Here is a 20,120-nt window from a genome sequence, read left to right as displayed (position 1 = left end):
AATAGTAACCAGTTATTTAACTCGGAAGATAACCAATACAGCAAAGCCCAGTATGGCCAAGTGGGTTAAGGCGGTCGTCTCGTAATCTGAGGGTCGCGGGTTCGAATCCCCGTTGCACCAAATATGTTTACTCTTTCAGTCGTGGGGGAAATATTATGTTGCGATGAATCCCACTATTCGTTGGTAAAAGAGTAGCCTAAGATTTGGCGGTCGTTGGGTGGTGATAACTACCTGCTTTTCCTCTCGTCTTACGCTGCTAAATTAGGGACGGCTATCGCAGATGGTCGTCGTGTAGCTTTGCACGAAATTCTAAAATTAAACAAACAAACCGTAACAACACGTTAGCAGCCGCAGCGCCATCTTTTGCAGTTATAAAAATTCTCCATTTCTTTATATTAAAAGCTTCTTCGACGATTCAACAGTGTGCAAGAGGGTTTATAACGCTAAAATTCGGAGTTTGATACCTACGATAATGATCAGAGCACACATAGCAAGCACATCGTGATGCTTTTTGCTTCAAAACAAAATTTTAAGACGTTACATTTTTGATGGTTGTTAGTTTATCTGATACTCTTTCTTAGAGTAGATAGATCTTAGGATACACTTGAATGTGTGTATGTGTGATCTTAAGTACCCCCCACCCCTACCCGAGATGATGTTATGGTTCTATAAGTGTGCAGTGAATATTACGTTTTATTGAATTATTGTCTCACTTTGGGACAGTTTCTCGTGTCATCCATGTGATTAAAACTTTTTATTGTATGTAAACTGTGTAGTCTTGCCAGATAACCATAATGCTATTCGCGTTTAACTCGCGTTGAAACTGTAGTAAATTGGATACAATGTTTTTCCAATACCCAGATCTCAAAGGAATTCGTTGATAGTTAACTAAATATTATCAGATACCAAGTTTCCAATAACCGAATAGCAGTGTTTTGGTACGTTCTTGAATTTCGCACATAGCTACAGGAGGGATATCTGCGCTGGCCGTCCCTAATTTAGCAGTGTAAGATTAGAGGGAAGGCAGCTAGTCATCACCACCCACCGTCAAGTCTTGGACTACTCTTTTACCAACGAATAGTGGGATTGACTGTAACATTATACCACCTCCTCAGATGAAGGACGAGCATCTTTGGTGTGACGAGGATCCCGCACCCCCGGATTACAAGTCGAGTGTCTTAACCACCAGGACATGCCGGGCAGGTCCTTATATGACGTGTAATAATTGTACGACTTCGCTTCTTACAGCACTGAGTTTATATAAAGGACTGAAAAAATACAGAGAAGGAACCATCCAGTTTTATAGTGTCAGATGCCAACAGGGATACAAAAAAACTTGTTTCATTTACACTTTTTGTTAAGAAATTTTGAAGCCAATAAGATTATGGTGACTTTGGCAGTTTGGTAGATAAGGCAAGGGTTTAGGAAAGATGTATTTGTAAAATATGAGAGGGGTACATATGGACTCGAACCAGTGTGGCCTAGGAGTTAACGTGCCAGACTGTGAGTTCGAGGGTCCATGGCTCGCTTTTCTTTGCATCGAAATCGTGTTCCGCATTGTAGGACCGTTAGAGGTGTTATGTATGTAGCAGTTAAATCCCACTATATGAGTAGCGAACGTGTTGGCAGTGAGTGTTCTGTATACATCTATTTTCCTTCGTCTATTTCAAAATTCTATACTTTGACCATTTATTTATGTTATGAATATTTTATTTTTATGTAAGTTGTTTTAGTTGTAACTTGCCACTCCAGTAGTTTAGCGGCAAGTTTGTAGAAACAAAGCTCTAAAAATCGAGTTTCGATGCCCGTGGTGGGCACAACACAGACAGTCTAACGTATAGCTTTGTGCTTAACCAGAGTGAAAGAAAAATGACTTTTGTCTAGTTTAGAATAGACGATAAAAACTTTTTTTTTATATACATATTAAGATGCAAAGGACACTGGTTATCACACGTGCCATCATCATTTCTTTTGGTAGCTGTATCTAGTTGTGGTTAAACCTTTGGGTAAAGAGAAATAATTATTTTGTATTAGTGACAAGAGTTTGTTGATGAAATACCGTATTTTCTTGGTTTTAGTCGTTTTTCGTCTGTTTGTTAGGGTCTAGACAGTACTGAGTTTTGAGCATAGATTACTTGATAAAGACAATGTGGCCGATATTTTTCAACATAAAACTGTTGCTCTGTATAAATTAGGATACAATACAATCCAGAGTCGTGAAAATAATATTTAAGTAATGCATATATAGCTTTCTAAGCATAGTGACCAAAGCTTGACTTTCGTAATTAACAGGGGAAGTTTTGATACAAAATTATCAAAACCCTTTAGCCCGAAGTCCTTTGAAAGGTGGTGCGGTCCTTTCTTCTCAGTTTACCCCTGAAGAAGAAAGAAGGGTCTACCTATCGAAAGCGCTTGGGGTTGTAGGGTTTTATCATTTTATATAGGAGATGAACAATTCTGATACCCTCTCTTGTGAGTAGTTGTAAATGAAACCTTGAGGTCATAGGACGTTTATCTTATAATGTGACACTCAGGTTGAAAATACCAATCTGATGAAGTGTTTAAACATTTCCAGTTTAAATATTAAGTGTATTTATTTCAAAGTTTGTGTCTGATTACTACGGTTTACCGCTAGGTGTCACTAGAGTTAAAAGTGTCAGGAATGAAAATAATAAATTGAAACACTCTGCTGATAATACTTTATTTTTAAGTGCTATGTTCGTGTCTCCAAAATTTGCAAGTTTAATACACTTTTAAGAGTAAAAAAATATTTTTTTTGAGACGATAAGAAAAATATTTATTCGATATTTCATCCTTCTAATTTCGGTAACGCAGTTTGCCACCACCAGGGCTAGTGTTACTGCAGCTAATTGGCTATAATTCTCAATAAGTATTTCGTCTTTCATTGTATCAAAAAACGTTATTTGTGTAACTATAAAATTTGGCTGAAAAATTCTCATTTTTATTGATTTATTATTATTAAGTTGAAAGTAAAAGTTTCGTGTTTTTAGGCGTAAGCGCTTTCTGAATTGTCTGGTTTATCTATCTCTCTTTCTTTCTTTGTTTTTTTGCCGGGTCAAAATGTATATTTCTCTTCACGTCCAATCACAAATATATTGGGTTTGGTTACTCATTGTATGTGATCGTACCCTAAACATCTGACTTTAAATCACTTATATTGATAATTAAAATGACATAACCTGGTGTAGTTCATACCATAACAGTAGGTGATCACGTAAATCTATGAGATAAGTACCACAAATCTGTGGTCGTATCTTAGCCGGCCTTTTGAGTCACGGCATTGTACTGGATATTGCGTATAAACCTCTCTGATTATTGTGCTGAAATACACACACACACAGAAATAGTGTAGTAACAATACATACACTTTAAGGTTTATGCTGATTTTGCTGAAATACACACACAGAAATAGTGTAGTAACAATATATACACTTTGAGGTTTATATATCTGATGAAAATTACGGCGATTTTTTAAAAGATTTTTAGGTTGTTTTGCATTTTACCACATGAATGATAAATACAAGGAAACTGACTTACTGAATCAATCGATGTACTTATTATAAGGTGGAAAACCACTAATGCTGCCCTAAATTATGAACTGCTAACGTTTAAACTGGTTCTGAATAGTGTTTAATAAAAAATGAGAGTCGCTTCTGTACTCAAACTGGTCGTCAGTATGTTTAATTACATATACTCTGTTTTGGTGTGTGTATATAATATATATATTATGTATGTAATATATAGTTTTACAATTTTGATAATCTCGCTGTTAATTGTATTTTCGGCCATAAACCTAATACCGTGTTTCTCCGATAATAAGACCTACCCATAAAATAAGACCTAGTGTGATTTTTGGGGATAGTTTTAATATAAGCCCTACCCTTAAAATAAGCCCTAGTTAAGAGTGGCAGGAAGAGGAAAGAAATAAAAAAATAATTTATTAATTAGTTTAATAGTTAGTTAATTAGTTTGTTTAAGTATTAATCAGTTAGTTTAATAGTTTTACTTTGTAACTTCATTTTTTTAATATATCAAAATAAGACATCCCCCGAAAATAAGCCCTAGTGTCATATTTTGGAGTGAAAATTAATATAAGCCCTGTCTTATTTTCGGAGAAACACGGTAATATCAGTTTCGGTAAGCTCACGCTATTTATGTTAACTCTAATTATAGATTCTAACATTAGCCCTAAAGTTACAAATACGTTAATTCGCTTTTCGAAGATATTCATGTTGTCCGTGGGCTGATGACAAAGGTCGTTCCTATTAAATGTCTCACACAAACCTTAACCAGTAGTACTGCAATTAACATTAGTAGTTGCTGAAATTGTTATCCTGGTGAAAAATAGTAATCCTATAAATTAGGATACACGTCACCTTTATTATCGTATTATTTTCACTGCTAATGTTTGGTTTCCCTATAATTGAAGAAAGTACCCCCAACTAAGCCTAACTGTTACTTATCTTAAAATTCATTGTTTACGTGTTCACCACGAAAAGCGACTGTACAGTTATTTATTCTTTATTAGATAAACAACCCATTCATAGAAACTGCACAACCACCTTGCGTTTCAGTTAAAACTGCTGAGTTAATAAACAACGGTGTTATGTTTATTTTGAGTACAGGTGTTGTGTTGTCATATTAGCCACCACAGGTAATGTACAGCACTTCTGTGTGGTGTGTCCGATGTTGTACACGTCACATGTACTAATTGTCGTGTTTATGATGCACTGTTAACATAGATACTAACACTTGATATTTAATAATTTGACAGTTTATACAACTATAGAAAAGCAACCCACAAAACTACAGATGTACGTACAATACGCACTTGAACACCCCCATCACAAACATACCACCCTCATCCTCAGTACTGTATCACGTGACCCACTTCTAATGTAAAAGAAAAAGTAGTTTTGCATAAAAATTATTCTGTAAATTCGACTTAAAATATCTTTTAAGTAACCCCAAATGTATAGATATCATTTAAGATGATTTAGAAGTGCTCTAACAAGCGTTCCTGTTGAATAGCGTTTGACGTCACGTTGCCGTGGTAACTGCCTGGGCAGCTCAGAATGCTAAACGTCATGGTAGCTACCGAGTAGCGGCAGTGCACGAGCAATGCTCGGGGAATTTGGCCACCGATAGGATAGGATACATAACATGATTTTTATTAGCTCAGCATTCTCCTTTCTTCGCCGTGCTATAGCATACTCATAGCTGGCACGTCCATGGTCGAGTGAACTTCCCGTGTACTCTCGCATGCTCTGCAACATTCCAGACCACTTGAACACAGGTATGGTTGAGGTTGGTATTTGGACACGGCTCCATCCATCTCTTTACGTACGTAGCTTTTACTTCCGTAAGTAGATTCCTCAGTTGCTTAGCATTAACAGTCCTCCGCGAAAAAAAACAGTGCAGATATCCATACACCTAGAATCTGTTTGCCGCAGAACAGCAGTTACGTTATATGTATGTATGTGTGTGTGTCATATAGTTCATTTACTTTAGCTTAAACTGTATTTTATGTATTTCTGCGTTTAAAAATAATAATGCAAGTTTTTTATACGAATTCTTCAGATGCAAGTAGTGAATCGAGCTATTTAAAAATTCACGAGTTTATTTCCTGACAGATTACTCCATGTACCAACTTCTGTGGGTGTATTTCTGCTCTGGAAACTTAACCTCAGGTTTTTATCGGTCCCACTGCTGTATAGCTGTATAGACCTTAAAATACCTAACTAGTTGTTGTTCTGATACTACATCGTTAAGTTAATGTACTTCCCTTTACATTGTCGTTTAATTGCTGTAATAAACATTTAAATTGGACAGTATTTATGAAGACAAACTCGTTTTATTATCTCCTGCCTTTTGCGGAAACAAAAAGGCCGATGTATAACGTATTGCTTCTCCTTAAACTTGAGTTACTGTAAGAGATATGTATATTTGTTTAAAATGAATACGTGTCGAAGTGAAATTTGTGTTTTCTGAAAAATTCACACCTCTTTCTCAATTCTTTAACTCCAGTTTTATGTCCTATTCATTCCCCCCTTTCTCAATTCTTTAACTCCAGTTTTGTAACGCTTCACCCCTTTCTTAAAGTTCTAACTCCAGTTTTATGTTATTCTTTCACCCACTGAATTCCTCTTAACTCCAAGTTTTTGTGAATTTTTCTAAATTCCAGATCTGTACAAGATATATTAGTGACTCGTGAATTGTTTACAAGACTGCAAAACAAATTTACAGCGACTCGGTAACACATTGCCTCTACTGTGTTATGGAGACCAAACAAATAGAGCAAGTAGAGATTGTATATATATAATTATTACTCTATCTTGTACTTACCATCCATGCGGCGACGGCATCTCGTGGTTAAGTTGCCGAACACAAAATGTCAAAACTTTGAAAGTAATAAAAAGGCGAAGTGCATGGACTGTAAGATTTAAAACATTTCCTACAGACGCATTTAATAAAATTAGTTGTTAATACGTAATGCTCCTCTTATGCGAATTTTGACAAAACATGACGCTAAACCTGTACAGAGATATCTTACACGTAAGTAATTCACAAGTTCATTTACAAAAGTCTGCCCGAGAAAAAACGTTACTTATGTCATTGCCTAGTCAAGTGCAAAGGATGAACTGGTAAAGGTCAAATGGTCACCACGAGATATATTAAATAGTAGTGACTTTGTTAAGTGTGAAAGATGAAGTGGTAAATGTCAAATGGTCACCACGAGACATACTAAATAGTAACGACCTTGTCAAGTGTGAAAGATGAAGTGGTGTAAATGTCAAAAGTGCATCACGAGACATGCTAAATAGTAATGACCTTGTCAAGTGTGAAAGATGAAGTGCTAAATGTCAAATGGTCACCAGGAGACATGCTAATAGTAATGACTTTGTCAAGTGTGAAAGATTAACTGGTAAATGTCAAGTGGTCACCACGAGAAATGCTAAATAGTAATGACCTTGTCAAGTATAAAAGGTGAACTGGTAAAGGTCAAATGGTCACTACGAGACATGCTAAATAGTAATGGACTATGCCAAGTGTGAAAGATCAACTGGTAGGGGTAAAAAAAAGCATCACTATATATGGATTTTTTTGGTGGGAAGTAATATACTCTTCAAAAAAAGAAAGGCAAAATTTGAGACATATTGGTAACAACTTTATTCGGGTAGTTCTGTATGATATGTGTGAAACTTTGCACATTCACTGCTGAACATCCAAAGTCTGCAAAGGCGAAGTCCACGCTCACTAGTTGAAGTTTAACGTTACTCAACGTCAATAACGAGTATGCCCCCCGTGAGCATCAATAACTGCTTGGCATCTCCTGCCCATGGAAGCGATGAAATGACGAATCACACCCTGTGGAATGGCTGTCCAGTCAGCCTGTAAAGCTGCTGCAAGCTGAGGTAGAGTCTGCGGTTGAGGTTGTCGCCGTCGCAGACATCGGTCCAACTCGTTCCAGAGATGTTCGATGGGGTTTAAATCTGGTGATCTGGAGGGCCAGGGAGAACGTTGATGTTGTGGTGTCTCAAGAAGACAGTGGTGAGTCGGGCTGTGTGAGGACGGGCGTTGTCATGTTGAAAACGTCGTCGACGTTCACCATGATGGGTTGCACATGGGGCCTAAGAATCTCGTCGACGGTTGCGTACGGTCTGATCGGAAATCCTACGCAGCCCTGGTATGGTTGAGGCAGTAGACGTCGCAGTGGTGGTCCTATCCCGAAGGTGACGTAACCGGATGTAGCGATCTTGTGCGGGCGTAGTCACACGATGTCTGCCAGATCGTGGACGGTCACAAGTTGATTTATGTTGTTAGTGACGATCCCATAGTCTTGTGATGGTGCTTGGGTGGACATTCACAGCTCTGGCAACATCTGATTGAGATTCGCCTGCTTCCAAGCGCCCAATAGCGTTGTTGCGTTGTTCTTCAGTCAGTCTTGGCGTAACTGTATTGCGTGTCGGTGGCTTAACACTGAGCTATGGAAACCGAGAACCCGTCACTTTTATAGGGATTGTGCACATGTTGCACTTGCAGAACATGCTGATCTCTCAAACAAATTTATTGGACACGGATGCGTTTTGGCGAAAAATCCGATGTTTTCCTCCGTTTTCAAAGTGTACAACTTTTATTGTCATTTTGGTCTGACAATCAGTGCCTTAACACGTGTAACATCACATACTCTGAGCTTGTAACGTTATTACATATATTTCTCTTTAAAATAACAAAAATATCCCTTTTGCGTTTCTTTTTTTGAAGAGTATATTTCTCTTTGTAACAATAAATTGAATATTTTCTGTAAAACTTAACATGCTTGTCTTCCTCATGTACAGCAGGTGTGGTGAAAATAAAACGTTACTTTTGTCATTGCCTAGTCAAGTGCAAAGGATCAACTGGTAAAGGTCAAATGGTCACCACGAGATATTCTAAATAGTAATGACTTTGCCAAGTGTGAAAGATTGACTGGTAAATGTCAAATGGTCACCACGAGATATTCTAAATAGTAATGACCTTGTCAAGTGTGAAAGATGAAGTGGTAAATGTCAAATGGTCACCACAAGACATGCTAAATAGTAATGGACTATGTCAAGTGTGAAAGATGAAGTGGTAAATGTCAAATGGTCACACGAGACATGCTAAATAGTAATGACTTTGTCAAGTGTGAAAGATAAAGTGGTAAATGTCAAATGGTCACCAGGAGACATGCTAAATAGCAATGACTTTGTCAAGTGTGAAAGATGAAGTGGTAAATGGTCAACACGAGACATGCTAAATAGTAATGACTTTGTCTAGTGTGAAAGATGAAGTGGTAAATGTCAAATGGTCAACACGAGACATGCTAAATAGCAATGACTTTGTCTAGTGTGAAAGATGAAGTGGTAAATGGTCAACACGAGACATGCTAAATAGTAATGACTTTGTCTAGTATGATAGATGAAGTGGTAAATGTCAAATGGTCAACACGAGACATGCTAAATAGTAATGACTTTGTCTAGTGTGAAAGATGAAGTGGTAAATGTCAAATGGTCAACACGAGACATGCTAAATAGTAATGACTTTGCCAAGTGTGAAAGATGAAGTGGTAAATGTCAAATGGGCACCACGAGACATGCTAAATAGTAATGACTTTGCCAAGTGTGAAAGATGAAGTGGTAAATGTCAAATGGTCACCACGAGACATGCTAAATAGTAATGACCTTGTGCAAAAGATCATCTGGTAGGGGTCAAAAAAGCACCACGAGATATGGATTTTTTGGGGGGAAGTAATATCTTTCTTTGTAACAATAAATTGAATATTTTCTGTGAAACCAACATGCTTATCTACCTCATGTACAGCAGGTGTGTTGAGACCAGTGTGGAAAGTTCCAGTTATGTTTGGTCTTGAATTTAGTTCCTAAAGTTATGAAACACTAAGTGTTTTTGAACAATTCGTAATTACAATACAGTCCCTTAAAGCTAGTTTACCTTATTCCTTTTCTCTCTGTAAAGGCGACAGTAATTATATAAACATTGTTTATACAGCTATAAAGGTAGAAGGTATGGCTTACGATAGCTCGAGTGATATTACTCTGAAACATGTACCTCCAATGGTGTAGCGGTAAGTCTGAAGATATATGACGCTAAAAACAGGGTTTCGATACCGGTGATGGGCTACAAATACCCCATAATATAACTTCTGGCATAACAACAAACAACAGAGAAGCATACAATTATGGAAACTATTCAAATTCGTGGCGATGAATGTTAGATCGTGACGTCTTGTTTTTGAAAGTACACGTAAGGTTATGACACCACGTAGTGGCAGGTACTCAGAGAAATTATTTCCTTTTTTATATGATTATTCATCAGCTATGGTATATAAAAATGAAACTTTATAAAACTATTTCTTGCTTGTCAGGTGTGTCGGTATTAAACCTTAAAAGTTTGTGCACAAACATTTCTCGCCAACAAACGAGATTATAGTTGTGTCTGAGTGGCAGGCCAGTCTGTTGCGAATAGCTTATTTAGGTTTGGTTTGCTGCGCTAGCCGTCCCTAATTTAGCAGTGTAAGACTAGAGGGAAGGCAGCTTGTCATCACCACCCACCGCCAACTCTTAGGCTATTCTTTTGCTAACGAATAGTGGGATTGATCGTTACATTATAACGTTCCCACGGCTGAAAGGGCGAGCATGTTTGGTGCGATGGGTATTCGAACCTGCGACCCTCATATTACGAATCGAATGCCTTAACCACGTGGCCATGCCGGGCCTACTTATTTAGGCACAAGAACAAATGTACGTTAGTTTTCTTCTGGTGCTATGCAGGGAAGACTCGTATTTAGTAATGTTCATTTTACACTTACCAGAGGGACCTTTGTGGTTCTAATAAAGTGACAATTTAATAACCTTACCATATTTTAGCGACCTATATAGTTTTAATCGAAAATTTACACTTCTGAAAAAAAAATTAACTTTTTGTTCCACCCTTGACTTTTTGTAACCACACCACCCAGATAACCACGATGAACAAAGTTTATTCATACCACCTGCATAAGTGCTACCGTCAGGTTTGGAACAATTTCAGAACTTTCCAAGCTAATGGTCAAATCAAGCAAAAACTGTGATAATTTGGCTTTTTTGATACAGTTTCTCGATCAAAGCTGAGTCGTGGGCTCGAGTCCCACATGATTTCAAAGATCTCTTCATGAGAGTTTTAATATCACGCATGGTGTACCCTCTTTGAAATTTCTGTAGTTTGAGGGTGGGCAAAGTCCAGTAAACTTTGACCTAACTTTCGTTGATCAAAAATATTATAACACATTACTCATCAGTCATGGAGATTATTAGAACCGTTCGGTCTTCCGCCTTCCATCCTGACAGTTGTATTGGATGTTGCAGTCTATTCTCCTCAAGAATCGCCATTGTCCGGACTTGAATAAAGTATTTCAGTTTTACGTGAATACAACGGTTGAAACAGACTGACCCATGACCAGTTGCCAGCAGGGTTTAGTCAGATATGGTGAAAGTAGCAGTTGAGAGAGAAACTTATAACCAATCAGTTGTCAGAAAGAGTTGTGAATCACCTTCATCATGTGTTAGCTCTGCAGTTGATGTCCATAGTGTTGCCCCTATTCCATCCAGTGCTTATGGGATAGCTTAATTTGTAGGTAGAGTGACCCCATAAGACTCTTATCTCCCGGCCATTTGTTATCCATGATCTCAGAAGTAGATAACCTGTTTCGCAGGCTTATCACTAGTATCCATACTGACCTAACATAAAAAGAGTTGGTTACTTGTAAGGAAAGTGTCTGTACGTTAAAAAAAAATGTTGTAACAATTGTTCTAACAATTTACTAAATTTCCGAGGATAGATTGATAACAAAACCAGCAACGGCATCCGATGAACCGGAAATGATGTATCACGACAGAAAGTAACGGGAAATGACGGCATTCAAACCAAATCTGCCTGTTGTATGTTTTAGAAACAAATATCCTTGGCATAACAAGTAAGATTTGTTTCCTTGAAATATAGCAAATTGCTTGTGTTTGGGATTGCTTGTGTTTATGTTTTCTTATAGTGAAGCCTCATCGGGCTATCTGCTGAGTCCATCGAGAGGAATCGATCCTCTGATTTTAGCGTTGTAAATCCGTAGACTTGCCGCTGTACTAATGGGGGACCATGGATTGCAATGAACTCAACGACGTCACTAACAGTTAGAAAGTTCTGGTCGTTTTTATGTTAATTACACCCGTGTTCATATTTCAACAGCACACCATCCTGCGTATCTACCCATGATTAAAATTGTCTAATTGCTTGTGTGATTAGTAGGCATTATTTGTATATGGTCTGATTGAATATAATTAGTTTGACAGTTATAATACGGCTTCGTTCTTCTATGGGGCTTCGAAACAACTCTGCTAATATGTCAGGATAATATAATGATTGTGGCTATAAACAGCTTGGAGTTCTAAATCAGGAACTTGAACAATAAGGTCTATTAAAAGCAGCAAGTACGTGATGGCTGTTTTCAGTCAACATCTTTATGAATTATTTTCATGTCAACTTAATTATGCGATTATTGTGATCTTTCTTTAAAAACAACTAATTTTATTTTAAATAATGCCAAGCTATGAGAATGTTAGTGTCAACCTTTGGTTATTTGTAAATTAACTGGTGAAAAGAACTCTTCATATCACAGTCAGACAGTTACCTGATTATGTGATACCGAATATTTCTAACGCAACGCCGACTCGGCATGGCCAAGTGGGTTAAGGCGTTCGACTCGTAATTTGAAGGTCACAGGTTCGAATCTTCGTTGCACCAAACATGCTCGCCCTTTCAGCCGTGAGGTCGTTATGAATTTACGGTCAATCCCACTATTCGTTAGTAAAAGAGGACCCCGAGAGTTGGCGGTGGGTGGTGATGATTAGCTGGCTACCCTACACTCTTACACTGGTAAATTTGCGACAGATGGCATGTATAGCCCTTGTGTAGTTTTGCGCAAAATTCAGAAATGTTTTAAGTTTTCTCTTGTTTCTTTTAATTAAAGTAAATTGAATGTTTGAGATCTAGACATTTATTTAAAGTTGTATTTCTGTAAGTTAATGATATTTAGCTATGACATGAACATTCCTGTTTTTCTTCACAGAAACTACACTAACAAAATCCAAATTAGTAACATTCCCAACCATGCCCAGTGGGACGACATCAACACACTTCTGGCAAAATTTGGTAATGTTCAACAATGTGAACAAGGTATTGTAGTGTGAAATATGTGTTCCTTAACGTAATCAGTTTACTGTAGTGTGATATAAGCATTGTTTAAATGTTCCTTAACGTAATCAGTTTACTGTAGTGTGATATAAGCATTGTTTAAATGTTCCTTAATGTAATCAGTTTACTGTAGTGTGATATAAGCATTGTTTAAATGTTCCTTAATGTAATCAGTTTACTGTAGTGTGATATAAGCATTGTTTAAATGTTCCTTAATGTAATCAGTTTACTGTAGTGTGATATAAGCATTGTTTGAATGTTCCTTAACGTAATCAGTTTACTGTAGTGTGATATCAGCATTGTTTAAATGTTCCTTAATGTAATCAGTTTACTGTAGTGTGATATGAGCATTGTTTAAATGTTCCTTAACATAATCAGTTTACTGTAGTGTGATATAAGCATTGTTTAAATGTTCCTTAACGTAATCAGTTTACTGTAGTGTGATATAAGCATTGTTTGAATGTTCCTTAATGTAATCAGTTTACTGTAGTGTGATATAAGCATTGTTTAAATGTTCCTTAATGTAATCAGTTTACTGTAGTGTGATATAAGCATTGTTTAAATGTTCCTTAATGTAATCAGTTTACTGTAGTGTGATATAAGCATTGTTTGAATGTTTCTTAACGTAATCAGTTTACTGTAGTGTGATATAAGCATTGTTTGAATGTTCCTTAACGTAATCAGTTTACTGTAGTGTGATATAAGCATTGTTTGAATGTTCCTTAATGTAATCAGTTTACTGTAGTGTGATATAAGCATTGTTTGAATGTTCCTTAATGTAATCAGTTTACTGTAGTGTGACATAAGCATTGTTTGAATGTTCCTTAATGTAATCAGTTTACTGTAGTGTGACATAAGCATTGTTTGAATGTTCCTTAATGTGATCAGTTTACTGTAGTGTGATATAAGCATTGTTTGAATGTTCCTTAATGTGATCAGTTTACTGTAGTGTGATATAAGCATTGTTTGAATGTTCCTTAATGTAATCAGTTTACTGTAGTGTGATATAAGCATTGTTTGAATGTTCCTTAATGTAATCAGTTTACTGTAGTGTGACATAAGCATTGTTTGAATGTTCCTTAATGTAATCAGTTTACTGTAGTGTGACATAAGCATTGTTTGAATGTTCCTTAATGTAATCAGTTTACTGTAGTGTGACATAAGCATTGTTTGAATGTTCCTTAACGTAATCAGTTTACTGTAGTGTGATATAAGCATTGTTTGAATGTTCCTTAATGTAATCAGTTTACTGTAGTGTGATATAAGCATTGTTTAAATGTTCCTTAATGTAATCAGTTTATTGTAGTGTGATATAAGCATTACTGCTTGTACATGATATATATTGCTAGTGAACTACTGGGTGTTTTACTTTCTTCATCTTGTTTCTCTCACAGGTACAGCCACATCTGAGAATTCTTTCAGCATATCTGTAACATATGATACAGCAGAACAAGCACAACAGTAAGTAGATTATTTAACACGTGAGGCATCATTAGGTTTTGTTGGTGATAGAAGATGCTGTAAACTTGTGTGTGTGTACATCACAATGCACAGACAAGTTTGATGTATCACTGCCTTTTTTTGTTAAAGCCTCTTGTGTAGCAGTTACACTATGTGAGTAAGTGTATTTTGCAACTGTTATATTTTTATCTTATTCCATAAGCAATATTTCTGACAGGGTAACCAGATCACGTACTTTCTGTCTCGTTGTTTTAAACCATATCACATGCTTTCTGTCTCCTTGTTTTAAACCAGATCACGTGCTTTCTGTTTTGTTGTTTTAAACCGGATCACGTGCTTTCTGTCTCATTGTTTTAAACCGGATCACGTGCTTTCTGTCTCATTGTTTTATACCAGATCACTTGCTTTCTGTCTCATTGTTTTTGACCAGATCACTTGCTTTCTGTCTCATTGTTTTTGACCAGATCACTTGCTTCCTCTCTCATTGTTTTAGACCAGATCACATACTTCCTGTTTCATTTTTTTTACCGAGATTACACTCCTGGTTGCATCCTTAGTGTGAAGACATTAGGTGTTTCATATTTATGCGTGTCAAGAACTAAACGTTTGGTTTTGAGTGTTAATTAGACCCACAACTGTTGAAAGTGTATTGATTGTGAACTGTGATCATATTTAACTTAAAGTTAATGGTCACAACACCAGGACCTCATCATTATCTTCTAACTAACCCAAGTAGTAATGACACTTGTAAACCTTCTTTGGGAAGTTTCTAAAGTTTTTGTTTTGTAAGCTTAATGTTTTACATCAAAATCCTGAATATCATTGAAGACCAAACTTGAATGTGTAAAGTGTTAATGTTCAATGGAAAAAGATACAGACTTGTAAGTTTAAGCAGGATGTTGTCATGATATCAAGTTTAACTTTAGATTTCTCACCTTCACTTTCAGAGCTCTTGCTCAGCTGAACGGATTTGAATTTGAAAATACTGCTCTAAAGGTAGACATCATAATGGATCAAGGTCGTGGAACTCGTGGGGGACGCACAAACAAGGGCCCTTTTCGCCCGTTTCCATACTCAGGGAATTCACCAAATCCAATGCGCCCAACAGACTTTCCACTCAGGTTAGTTCATGCTAAGTTTCAGTTAATTACAAATGAAAATACTTCAGAGCTCTCACCGAGTTGTCGTTGTTTGAGGAAGAGTTAAGAAATAATTTAAGAAGAATTAGAAGAATCTGTCTCATCAGCTCTTAAATCTGCTTATAATGTACTAAGTTCTTGTTTTTAATTAATGATGGGAGTACTCATCTAAGTTCAGTCACCAATAAGGTTTAAGATAGAGTTGAAAACATGACTTGTGCATTAAATAGCATTTTTATAAAGGAAAGAACCAGTGTGTTGTAATAATAACAGATTTCTTTTTGTTGTTGTTTTTTAACTTCAGATTTTTAAAATATGAAATATATCAGTAAACACCTTAGTCATTATAGTTCCATTATTTAAAGTTGGTTCCAAAATAATATAATTTAAATTTTAAGAAATTCGTATTTTAAAGATGTCTTGAAATACACTAATCAAATACAGTTTCACAGGTAAGTCAGTGAATTATTTGAATACAGTAATACCTCAGTTATTGCTGGTTCATTATGAGCTCTTGTCTCCTTCAGAGATGGTTTTTATTTTCATAGAAGAGAAAAAAAAAATGTGAACATCCGTAACTCTCTGGACAGACGCTACTTGTTCATTCTAATGGTTGTAGTGCACTGAGCAGTTTTTATTTAATAAAGTGATGCAAAAAAGATCATAATACATCAAAAAACAATGCCCAGTAAGTGTCACGAGATTTCTAGGGAAGCAATACGAACCCTAAAAATATCATAAATCTACCCAACATCGGTTTTTGTAGGGAAAAAACATTTCCTGGGAAGTGATCCATAAATCTCTTACAGAAAACAATGTAATACACTATTTGATAATAGATGATAAAAACCCTGCTTGTTATAGATTGGTTATAAGTAATACAGTTGTAAATGTAAGAGAGAATTACATGTTTTGATGAATCTTATAAAGAGAAGTTGTGGCAGGGTTCTCTCTGATGGTTCTTTTACCTAACAAGACTGAAGGCTAAATAAAATGTGTGTTTTTCTTCAATAATAATATCGTAGTGAATAAGTTACCAGTACCTAAATAAGAAGAGTTTGTACGTCATTCACAGGTTAGAAACAATGTAAATAAGAAGAGTTTGTACGTCATTCACAGGTTAGAAACAATGTAAATAAGAAGAGTTTGTACGTCATTCACAGGTTAGAAACAATGTAAATAAGAAGAGTTTGTACGTCATTCACAGGTTAGAAACAATGTAAATAAGAAGAGTTTGTACGTCATTCACAGGTTAGAAACAATGTAAATAAGAAGAGTTTGTACGTCATTCACAGGTTAGAAACAATGTAAATAAGAAGAGTTTGTACGTCATTCACAGGTTAGAAACAATGCCTTCTTTTACACATTTCTGTATATGTAGTGTTAAAATGACCCTGTTCAGAGGTCTGTTCTGAGGAATCCTTTTTAAGCACTAAACAGGGTATTCTTGTATATGGTTATAAGCATAGGTTAACCTGAATACTATTGAGGTTTAAGATGAGTAAACAAAACCTGGTTTTAGATTGTTTAGAAATGTAAAAATAAGCATTAGAAGGAAACTTACAATAACAATGAAAGGTTATATTTGGACTTATTTTTCTTTCTAGGTAACTGTGAGGTAATATTGGAAGAAGTTATATGGATTGTCAGTTTTAGAAATTGTTATCTCCAAATTCAGTCAATATAAAAATTATCATATGGTAATAAATCATGCATCATACATTAGTGGAATATTTGTTGTTGTTTTTACCTAGTGACACATACTGATGTACACCTTGGTGGCTGTGTTTACCTAGCGACACATGCTGATGTACACCCTGGTGGCTGTGTTTACCTAGCGACACATGCTGATGTACACTCTGGTGGCTGTGTTTACCTAGCGACACATGCTGATGTACACCCTGGTGGCTGTGTTTATCTTGCGACACATGCTGATGTACACCCTGGTGGCTGTGTTTACCTTGCGACACATGCTGATGTACACCCTGGTGGCTGTGTTTACCTTGCGACACATGCTGATGTACACCCTGGTGGCTGTGTTTACCTTGCGACACATGCTGATGTACACCCTGGTGGCTGTGTTTACCTAGCGACACATGCTGATGTACACTCTGGTGGCTGTGTTTACCTAGCGACACATGCTGATGTACACTCTGGTGGCTGTGTTTACCTAGCGACACATGCTGATGTACACTCTGGTGGCTGTGTTTACCTAGCGACACATGCTGATGTACACTCTGGTGGCTGTGTTTACCTAGCGACACATGTTGATGTACACTCTGGTGGCTGTGTTTATCTTGCGACACATGCTGATGTACACCCTGGTGGCTGTGTTTACCTTGCGACACATGCTGATGTACACCCTGGTGGCTGTGTTTACCTTGCGACACATGCTGATGTACACCCTGGTGGCTGTGTTTACCTTGCGACACATGCTGATGTACACCCTGGTGGCTGTGTTTACCTTGCGACACATGCTGATGTACACCCTGGTGGCTGTGTCTACCTTGCGACATATGCTGGTGTACACCCTGATGGTTGTGTTTACCTAGCGAGACATGCTGGTGTACACCCTGATGGTTGTGTTTACCTAGCGAGACATGCTGGTGTACACCCTGATGGTTGTGTTTACCTAGCGAGACATGCTGGTGTACACCCTGATGGTTGTGTTTACCTAGCGAGACATGCTGGTGTACACCCTGATGGTTGTGTTTACCTAGCGAGACATGCTGGTGTACACCCTGATGGTTGTGTTTACCTAGCGAGACATGCTGGTGTACACCCTGATGGTTGTGTTTACCTAGCAAGACATGCTGGTGTACACCCTGATGGTTGTGTTTACCTAGCGAGACATGCTGGTGTACACCCTGATGGTTGTGTTTACCTAGTGAGACATGCTGGTGTACATCCTGATGATTGTGTTTACCTAGTGAAACATGGTGATGTACATCCTGGTTGTTGTATCTACCTAGCGAGACATGTTGATGTACACCCTGGTGGTTGTGTTTACCTAGTGAGACATGCTGATGTACATTCTTGTAGTTGTGTTTTTACCTAGTGAAAAATTCTGGTGTACATTCTTTGCACTTAACTGTGGACATGTTACAGCATTAATGGTCAATTCCAGTGTATGGTAAAGAGTGAGCTTCCCTGTGATTAGCTTCCAAAAATTAAAGATGACCATTTCTGAGCTTTTAAGTTTCGGACCTTGTCCATATGTCAACTAAAGAGCTATTCAGACCAAAAAACGTTTTTTTTGTTGGTTACATAATTTCAGAAAACAGTATTGTGGAATAATAGTTTTGCTGTACAAACTAAACTTACCAACTGGATATATGGAAGTTGCTTTTCAACTAATATTTTAAATAATTTGGGACCTTATTGCCTGGGGTACCCATGAATCACACACAAAAATTTAAACAACAGCCACCTGCTGAGATGTTCCCCTGGGTAGGTTGCACAGGAAATGAGTAATTTTCCTGTAATTTGTGTAATTATTTTTTTAATGTTGAATGTTAGGCCTGAAACCAGACAGAAACAAAACACCTGACTTAATGCAGTACATGGATTCCACTATTAGTGAATAGTATAAAAAGAATTCGTAACATGATGATTAAGTGTGTATTCATCCTCTAACAATTTGATACTAAAAACCCTGAATGTTAGCTATAGAATGCATTTGTTGAGATGTAAGGTTGTATAGGTAGGATAAGTTGTTGCTTGTTAAAAGTTTACATGGTTTCCAAACCCACGTTTTGTAATATCTTTTTCCAACTTTTCAAAACATTAATATAAAGATTTCATGAAAACAGTAATATCAGAATATTCCTTTTTTAAATGTTGAACCTTTACTTTTAATGTTAAACAAGATGTATATCAGAAGATTTCTTTTTTAAATGTTGAACCTTTACTTTTAATGTTAAACAAGATGTATATCAGAAGATTCCTTTTTTTAAATGTTGAACCTTTACTTTTAATGTTAAATAAGATGTATATCAGAAGATTCCTTTTTTAAATGTTGAACCTTTACTTTTAATATTAAATAAGATGTATATCAGAAGATTCCTTTTTTAAATGTTGAACCTTTACTTTTAATGTTAAATAAGATGTATATCAGAAGATTCCTTTTTTAAATGTTAAACCTTTACTTTTAATATTAAATAAGATGTATATCAGAAGATTCCTTTTTTAAATGTTGAACCTTTACTTTTAATGTTAAATAAGATGTATATCAGAAGATTCCTTTTTTAAATGTTGAACCTTTACTTTTAATGTTAAACAAGATGTATATCAGAAGATTCCTTTTTTAAATGTTGAACCTTTACTTTTAATGTTAAACAAGATGTATATCAGAAGATTCCTTTTTAAATGTTGAACCTTTACTTTTAATGTTAAACAAGATGTATATCAGAAGATTCATTTTTTAAATGTTAAACCTTTACTTTTAATGTTAAACAAGATGTATATCAGAAGATTCATTTTTTAAATGTTGAACCTTTACTTTTAATGTTAAACAAGATGTATATCAGAAGATTCCTTTTTTTAAATGTTGAACCTTTACTTTTAATGTTAAATAAGATGTATATCAGGAGATTTCTTTTTTTAAATGTTGAACCTTTACTTTTAATGTTAAACAAGATGTATATCAGAAGATTCCTTTTTTTAAATGTTGAACCTTTACTTTTAATGTTAAATAAGATGTATATCAGGAGATTTCTTTTTTTAAATGTTAAACCTTTA

The 20,120-nt window shown here is 36.2% G+C and overlaps 1 protein-coding gene across 9 annotated transcripts in view; it reads left to right on the top strand.

Annotated features, from left to right (window-relative positions):
• LOC143234441 (insulin-like growth factor 2 mRNA-binding protein 1) overlaps window positions 1-20,120 on the top strand; it is a 75,270-nt gene that overhangs the window by 27,499 nt on the left and 27,651 nt on the right. For 5 of the 9 annotated variants that reach the window (XM_076471827.1, XM_076471830.1, XM_076471826.1 and 2 more), the window contains exons 2-4: window positions 12,656-12,762; window positions 14,175-14,241; window positions 15,189-15,362. In XM_076471827.1, the coding sequence (XP_076327942.1) occupies window positions 15,250-15,362 (113 nt within the window). In that variant the 5' untranslated portion in view covers window positions 12,656-12,762; window positions 14,175-14,241; window positions 15,189-15,249. Of the gene's footprint in view, window positions 1-5,150; window positions 5,329-11,432; window positions 11,513-12,655; window positions 12,763-14,174; window positions 14,242-15,188; window positions 15,363-20,120 lie in introns of those variants that run through there. The other 4 variants (XM_076471825.1, XM_076471823.1, XM_076471832.1 and 1 more) reach the window with 3 other exon arrangements.

This window comes from Tachypleus tridentatus, chromosome 12 (assembly GCF_004210375.1).
Source record: "Tachypleus tridentatus isolate NWPU-2018 chromosome 12, ASM421037v1, whole genome shotgun sequence".
Lineage (NCBI taxonomy): Eukaryota > Metazoa > Arthropoda > Merostomata > Xiphosura > Limulidae > Tachypleus > Tachypleus tridentatus.
This window is presented reverse-complemented; position numbering and strand designations above follow the sequence as displayed.